Raw genomic sequence first — 8,405 nt, 5'->3', positions numbered from 1 at the left:
GGTGCCCAGAGAAGCTGTGGCTGCCCCATCCCTGGCAGTGTTCAAGGCCAGGCTGGACCCAGGGGCTTGTGGAGCAACCTGCTCTAGTGGAAGGTGTCCCTGCCCGGGGCAGGGGTTGGAGCTGGAGGAGCTTTAAGGTCCCTTCAACACAGTCTGGGATTATTAAAACAATTAAGAATGCTGGGATGAGCACCTCGGTGCAATGTAATAGCTAATGGGACAAGCAGAAGTAGTTACATGAATACTCCTCCTTCTTGCAGAATTAACTGTGTTGTTTATTTACTCCAAACCCCCACTTTTTAATGATTTGAAAAACTAACCTGTTCTCTTTCTGGAGTAGGAGGTTTTACAGAGTTTACGGCAGTGGCCCAAGAGCTTTCGACCTGTCGCAGTCAAACTACAAATCTACATGCCAGAGGTAAGGGTTGTTTAGGAATAAACTGGAAGTATTTCTGACACTTGGCCCTTTCTCCCCCTGAGCGAATGTTGTGAGAGTAAAAATACAATCTTGACATGTAGGTTTGTTGAGAAATACAATGAACTGAAGGAAGAAGGAAAAATTGAAGAGGAGAAATTGTTTGAAGAAACAGGAAAAGCCCTTTTGGCCAGTGGCATATTTCTGCAGAGAAAAGGAACAGATAAAGTAGGTATTAAACATTCAGAGTTACTTGGCCAGTGGGTTCAGAAAACTGCACTTCCAGGCCCTTAATGTTGAGCTGGTCTGAATGAAACTCTCAGCCAAACAGGTCTGATGGTTGTGGTGGTCTTGTTCTTCAGTCTTGATCCCAAAGTGGAATTTCTTGCATAAATCTTGCAGTTTGGGTGGTTGTGGTTTGTTTTGTTGGGATTTTCCTTTTATTTTTCCTAGTATGGAAGTAGGGGTTTGTGTTCCGGGGGTTCATCTTATTGGCAAGAAATAACTGACCAAAAGAACTGTCCAAAGTGTTCTGCTACTGCTTTGTTTTCTTGGGTGTACGAGGGAGGCAATGCCTCCTGGGCACGTGGAGTCCCCTTCAGGCTGTGCCGCGTAACCCTCAACACAGGGTAAACCACCAGACTGAAGCAGCTTGTGGAACAGCACAGGAGCAGAGCAGAGCATGGCTGCTCTGTGGTGGGTGGAAATCTTTCACCTTGTTATGACTGACTGATTGCCATTCATTCCGAGAATGCTGTTCTTGTAGTTGAGTGCCCTCAAAAATAGCTTAAAACTGTTCGGAATTAAACTGTTAACATTAAAAATCCATTTTGTTATTCTCCTTTGTAATACACTCCCCCTTCTCCTCATCACCAGTGATCTCTGGGCCAAGTGCCTCTACTGTTTTCCCCAATAAAAGAGGCTTGAAAGGACAGAAATCGGGTCTGCTTAAAGTGTGCTCTCTGGTGAGCAGGTGAAAAGGGAATCGCTGACTTTAGTTCATCTTTTCAGCTTGAGGTCAGCACTCTCACTTAAAATCTGTTGCCCTGGTGACATTGTGACACTGTGGTGTCCCTTCACACCAATCTAAGCTTGAATTAGGACTTTTCTGTCAGCATTTTTGGGCTGCCTGTTGCCGTTCATTGCTCTCCTCAGCCACGCTTCGACAGAAGCATTTCACGACTGTTTCTCTCTTCACCTGTAGGTAGCACACCAGGATCATCAGGATGCTGAAACCAGGAATTCTGTATTACACCCGCATCTCCAAGCTGGGTTGGAAGAGACGCAGGAGAAGAAGAAGGATCAGGAGGAGCGGATACCAGAGCCAGCAGAAAAGCAGAAGGAGAACCCCTTGTCTTCCTAAGGGCTGTGCTGCTCAGCTGCAGGATATGCCCTGGAGCCAGCATTCTGCCCCCACAACCCAACGGCTGTGAGGTGGGGGGAATATGCCTCAGTTATCCAGCTCTAGTGCCTTCCCTGATGGTGTATGTGGCACACATGTGTGTTCTTTCATCTCCCCATTTGTAAAATCTGGAGAGAATAATCCTTATTCGGGGTTCAAGACTATTCTCTCCAATTGTGACCTGGAAAACATGGGTGTAAACATGGAAAATTAAACATTTTCTTTAAAGATTGGAAGTTCTGCCTCTTCAGGTGTCTTATTTGCAGTAGTAAAGATGTTTCTTAACTTCTTGCACTTGGTGGGACAGGCCTAGTGATGGCCCTGCTGTGGAAGTGGCAGGTACCATTGGGGCCTTATGCTCCACAGTAGCTGTCTCAAGTGTCATCTTTTTATAGCTCTTTATCAAGGAGAGTTGCTATTTATATAAGCATTGTGATGAGCTCTTCCTTGTCCATCACTTGCTTAAATTCAGCATAGGATAAAGTGCAACAATACCAGATAATTTGGACCTTTGCAGGTTCTTAGTGACTTGGTGAAGTTGGTCGCCCCAGAAGCGTTACAGATGTTTGCTGTGGAGGAGGCTGAGCGCTGTTGCACGACAGTCACAGAAACCTTGGTGTAGAACAAGGTAAGAACATAATCCTACAGGGAGTCAGGGCTGATTAGAAGATCCTCCCATGTCTGGGAGATCCAGGGCCTCGCTTTTTATGAAGGATTTTTGGGCTATATGAATCCCGTTTACTGCTTGTGGCTTTCTCTCCTTTGTGTTTGTGTCTCTTCCCTCCTTGTTTGTGTCTCTTTCGTTTTATTTGTGTTTTTTCCTTTTTAAAAGGCCAAACTGCCACCACCACCAAAGCCCAGCAGATAAGTGATGCCAAATCTCTTCTCCACCTCCTTGGCTGGCTCTCCCTTAGGATGGAAATGGGGCTTTTTCCTTTTGGTTTCATGCCGTCCTTCTGGACACATTCTCTACAGCATGCTTTGGTGACACTGCTGCTGCCATGCAATGCAAGAAATCTATTTCCATCTATATTATTTTATATTACAACAATATGTATATATATAAATATAAGGAGGGTTTAAAAATACCCATGGTTTGATTTCGTGTGGCTTGATTTGCTTCCCGGTAGTGATGTAACTGCAGTAGAATGACTCGGTTATCCTTGGAAGGTCAAATGTTATTCCTGGTTCTGTAACTTGAGCAGGGAGCTGGATTTCATGCCAAAGAGCAGCAAGTCCTTTCCCTCTCCTGGCACCATGGGGCTGCCAGCTCTGGAGGGTCCATTCCCTGAGCCTGCCCGAGTGGGTTCTTCCATGTGGAGCACATCCAGTTCCAACCCCTGCCCCGGGCAGGGACACCTTCCACTAGAGCAGGTTGCTCCAAGCCCCTGTGTCCAACCTGGCCTTGAACACTGCCAGGGATGGGGCAGCCACAGCTCCTCTGGGCACCCTGTGCCAGCGCCTCAGCACCCTCACAGGGAAGAGCTTCTGCCCAAGAGGTCATCTCAGTCTCCCCTCTGGCAGGTTAAAGCCATTCCCCTTGGCCTGTCCCTACATCCCTTGTCCAAAGCCCCTCTCCTGGTTTCCTGGAGCCCCTTTAGGCCCTGGAGCTGCTCTAAGGTGTCCCCTTCAGGAGCCTTCTCTTTTCCAGGCTGAACAAGCCTGATTGGAATGCCCAAATTTGAATGTAAACAGGTAACAAACAAGCATTTTAAATGGGAGTTGCCCTGGAAAAGCACTGGAGAGGAGCCATGTGCTGTGGATGAACCATAACGAGCCCTTTGCTCACCTGCAGCCAGCCTCAGGTGGGGTTTCCCTCCTCTGGTGCAGACCGAGACCCTCATCAGTAAATCAGCAGCAGCTGTGACCTGTGATGTGATTTTCCTCACCTGAACCCAGTTCAATTGCCACCAGCCCAAGGGAAGGCACCAGCAGCTCCATGTCTCCTGCGCTGCAGCTTCGAGTCTTCCCCTTCTCTGGAGTTTCAGAGGTAAGGGTTTTATTTCGAGCGCCCTGTTCTGTGTTTTTAACTGTTGGTGATGCTCTTTGCTTGCCAAATATTGCAAAGGGAAGTACTTTAAAGGGAGAAGTGCTGCGAAGGTGAATGTGGTAACCCGGGAGCTTTCTCCCTCGCTTCATTCCCAGCTCGGTGGGCTCCTGCGTGGTGTTGCTTCTCTAAACAATTGCCAGCACCACTTAAAGAGCTTTTTTCTTTATCATCTGCTAGGATTAGCTTCATCCCTGCAGCTTTACTGAGCTTGGCTGTGTCTTCCTTTTGGTTTATTGTACCTGCCTCTGCTCCGAGCCCAGTGCCGGGGTGCTGGGCAAGCCAAGCTGGGACCCAGAAAGCACCAAGAAACTTGGATTTGTGCAGCACATCTCAGGCAGCTCTTCCCTGTGAGGGTGCTGAGGCGCTGGCACAGGGTGCCCAGAGAAGCTATGGCTGCCCCATCCCTGGCAGTGTTCAAGGCCAGGTTGGACACAGGGGCTTGGAGCAACCTGCTCTAGTGGAAGGTGTCCCTGCCCGGGGCAGGGGTTGGAGCTGGAGGAGCTTTAAGGTATTTCCCAAACCGTTTTGTGGTGACTCTATGAAGTTGTTTATCAGAAGGTGGTGGGACAGAGCCGTGGGGGCTCGGGCAGGTTGTTGGCTGGATGCGGTGGGGGGACATTTCCATCCAGGCGGCTCTGGGCAGAGAAGCAGGGAGAGGTGTTCTGTGCTGTGGGTTTTTACAGCTGATGGGTAACGTGGAACCCGTTGGGTAAAGGATGCGAGGCAAAGGATTTCGTGTTTTGGTGTGATTAGAATAAAACACAATTAAGACCAGAGTTCTGTGGGGTTTTGGTAGTTTGATGGATGCATCTGCTGGGCTGGGGTTGAAATGCCCATTGCTGTGACCTGAGGGTAACTTTACCTTCATTAAAGGGTTCTGGGCAAGAGCACACCATGGGAACTGGGGTGCGGGAGAGCCCAAGGGGTGGTGAACATGGTGCTGACGCTCGTGCCTGCCCGCCCATGATGGGGAGGGCAAAGGCTGCTCCAGGGGTGTGTAAGTGCAGGACGAGGACGTGACCTTGTCACTCACCCTTTGCCTTCCTGGAGCAGCCAAGGAATTGCCTTATGCTCGCACAAACCCGTCCCGTCCCATTGCAACGCCTGTTAATGACATGGAGAGAAGCTTCTGCTGTCCCTCCTGCTACCCCCCAGTGTGGGGGGCTGCGTGCCCTCCCCGGGCTGAATGGCTGACCCCCTTCCCGCTGGTTTACGTGGCAGTAAAGGCCAAGGTATCAGTTACAAGGCTCCTGACTCCTGGAGGCACCGCAGGGACAGGCGCGGGCAGCTGGTAACGCTGCGGCTCCACAAGCCAGGCTGAAGGTTTCCCAAGGTCAGTTCCTAACGCTGGGAGCCCAGTCTGAAAATCCAGGGGTGAGGAACGTTGCTCTCCGTTGGGTCCCGTTGTAGGATCAAGAAGTCTTGATTGCAAAGTCTGCTGCCCTTGTGCACCGGGTTAGTTGTGTTGCCCGGTGGTGTTGGCAATGAAACCAGGCTGTGCTGGGAGGGGAAACTCCTGCCCTCCTCCCTTTGGAATACTGGGGACTGGCACTCGGGGATGCTTCTGCCCATGGGCAAGAGTACCTTGTGCAGTGATGGTAAATGGCTGCAGAGGCAGTGAATGGTGCAGGTGTGATGAGTGACTGGGAGGAAGATTCCCAGGGGTGGTACTCAGACCAGTGCTTTGCCAAAGAGCATCAGTGCTTGCATGCAGGATGTGTCCCACTGGAAAGGACACCTTTGGGTTTAATGGGATCAGGCCTAACGTCTGGAGCAGCCAAAATAATTCACCAGGTTTGCTGGAAAAGCAGGTGATCTGAGCAGGCTTCACTGAGGCAGGTAATAAAGCCTTTAATGCTTGTGTGTGTGGCTCCAAGATACAATGTTGGCGCTGCCACGCTGTAGTTCTGTGATCCACCTCTGTCCGTTCTTGCCTGCACACACACACTTGGTTGTCAAATCTGCCCTACTTTGAGCTTTGGAATGTTCCAGAAACCTGCATCTATTAGGATCTTAGCTTGGGTTTATTATGGTTTTATACTTGCTGCCTTATGCAACACCTGATAAAAGATATGCTGAGATCCATGGAGGAGTAGGATGGCCTGGGACAAGGCACTTGAACTGGGGCAGTAGCCACCTTTGCAGCACCTGAACGGAGAAAACTCTGATTTGGATTAACTGCTGGCTCTGCTGGAGGAGCAGGGCTTGGTGCTGCTTTCCAGAGGGGATGGCACACGGGTGGCTGCTGCTTTTGGGATGAGGGTGTTGCAGGACCTCGACAGCATCAATTCCTGCCATCTGCCTGGTTCCATTCTTAAATTAAAGCTTTTTTAATGATTTTGGTTGGTGCTCTTGTAGTGTTCTGCTTCTGCAGCACCAGAAGTGCCCGTGTGATGGTAATGCCCAGCCCGAAGGTTCTGGGGTGAATCAGGAGCAGGACAATAACCCGAGGCAGGGCAGGAGCATCCCCCTGAGCAGCATTTGAGCTCAGCAGAGGCTCAGGTGCTGTTTCACCAGTAACACTTTAGGTAACCCCAGGACCTGCCTCGCTCCTGGTTCATTTCCCATCAGTTGACAGGAGCCACCAGCAGCTTTGCTCCCCGGTTTGTGGCTGGATCATCTGGAAGGGCTGAGCCCCAGAGGGACCCGGCTGTGGGCACGAGCGCTGCTGGGTGCTGCAGTACATGTTCTTTCAATGAACACCACCCAATGAAGGGCTGACCGTGTTGTGTCCATCCCGTGGCTATGAGGGGACCGCATCAGCCCCAAATCTTCCCAGATCCAGGATGTCCGCCATGCTTTGCAACCTGGAGCATCAGAGATGCACAGGAGGGTCCCCCCAGACCCGGCTCAGCTGTCCTTGGCTCTGTCTCCCTCCCTGTGCCGCCGCTGCCTGTTTGCATATTGCAAGCTCATTCTGATGTGCACTAATGCTATTATCCTCCAGAAATTGAAATCAAGTCTGAACCTATAATGTTTCACTGGGAGGGAATTGGGGTTATATATTCCTGTGTACAGCAGCATTCTATTTCAGTCATAGCATTTAATTATGATTGGTGTGTTAGTGCCCACCAGAGCATAACAAATTGTCATTATGTTATTCTGCTGAGTCTAATTTAATTGGCAAGTTGTCACAAAAGCAATTATCCATCATTTATTTTGTTGCCATAACCACATCCTGGAGAGCACCTGCTGTCTGAAGTGGAAAGGCTCTGCAGTCTCTTGGTCCTGCGTTTCTTCCACTTCCCTGACACAAAGGCACCATTTCCTCCTCTTATTTAAATATATGTCCCTCATTTCCCAGTGTGGGCTTGTGCCTGAAGCTGGGAATGCCACAGGAAATGACCTGCTTGAGCATCTCGGGGCTGGTGTGGGTTATGGAGGCTTCTCCCCTTTGGATTCCTTGGAGCCAGCCTGGCACCGTGGTTGTGGGATGTGGTCAGATGGATGTTGTGGGCCATGTCTGTCTCCTTGCTTATTGAGATTCAGGATGAAATAAGGAAAGAGAGGGAGTTTGAAGATGAGGTTTTCTCTGCCTGCAGTAAATAAAGCACTCTGCTGCTTGCAAGGTGTTTTTGGGCAAAAAGGGAGGGGGAAAAAAGCCTCCAAACTGCTCATTTTGGTGTCTAAACACACAAAGGTGGGTAAGGGCTGCATGGGGATGTTCAGAGGAGCAGAAGGGATGTGTGGGACCCTGAGCCCTGCTGGACCCTCTCATCCGGAGCTGCTCAGCCCAGGCTCGGTGGGATAAAGAACGAACATCTGATGTCTGATGTTTGAATGTGTGTTGGCCTTCACCAAAAGGCTGCCACGTTTCCCACACCACCGACATGGATGGGATACAGCAGCGTGGTCAACCGGGTACCAAACCTCCCCTCTGCTCCCCCTGGCTGCTCCCTGGCTCCCTGAGCCACTCAAACCACCACCAAGCTACAGCGGTTTGATAAGGGATCTGTCTGGGTTGCCCCAAAGACGAGAAGGCTGCGAGGGATTAGTGGTTTCTTATAATCTATCAGGCAAAGCACTATCAGACTTCCTGATAACAGCCCAAACCTGAACATCTTCTCCTTCCTGAGGTGGTTTGTGGCTCTGCCCTATGAACTGTTCTAGACTGGGGAGGTGGCATCCCCAAATCCTGCCAGACTCCAGTGAACTTGGAGCCTGTGGCTCACTGTGATAAATGAGCAAAGCAATGAAGATCTGCTCTGATGTCTGTATTTCTTTCTGTTACTCCCCTCTCCGCCCTGTCTGGAATCTCTTCCCCTCTGGTATTTCTGATTAGCTGCTAATGAGGAAAGATGATTTTGTAGTTAAAGCACAGAGAGGTTTGTTCCTGGTTCTGCTCTTTCTCCCATGCCTTGATTTCCTCATCTGTAAGCTGAGATACTGTTTATTTCAGACGGATGTTGTAAAGCTTAACCAGTATTTGCAAAGCAATTTGCTTCAAAGGTTGGGTACAGCCACTTGAAAAGGAAGGTTAATCCTAAGCAATCACAACTTTTACCTCCTGGTGCCCCTGCTGGGACTAAGTTGAGTGC

At 49.9% G+C, this 8,405-nt stretch overlaps 1 protein-coding gene across 1 annotated transcript; it reads left to right on the top strand.

Annotated features, from left to right (window-relative positions):
• Positions 1 to 340: 340 nt before the first annotated feature.
• Positions 341 to 1,778, top strand: MRPS23 (mitochondrial ribosomal protein S23; the record flags this gene model as incomplete). The annotated part of the gene is made up of 3 exons (XM_010020515.1): positions 341 to 418; positions 520 to 643; positions 1,620 to 1,778. Coding segments are annotated over 3 exons (361 nt in total), but the record flags the coding sequence as incomplete, so codon positions are not given.
• Positions 1,779 to 8,405: the final 6,627 nt, after the last annotated feature.

Source organism: Nestor notabilis, unplaced genomic scaffold (genome assembly GCF_000696875.1).
Source record: "Nestor notabilis isolate BGI_N333 unplaced genomic scaffold, ASM69687v1 scaffold18420, whole genome shotgun sequence".
In the NCBI taxonomy this organism is placed as follows: Eukaryota; Metazoa; Chordata; class Aves; order Psittaciformes; family Psittacidae; genus Nestor; species Nestor notabilis.
This window is presented reverse-complemented; position numbering and strand designations above follow the sequence as displayed.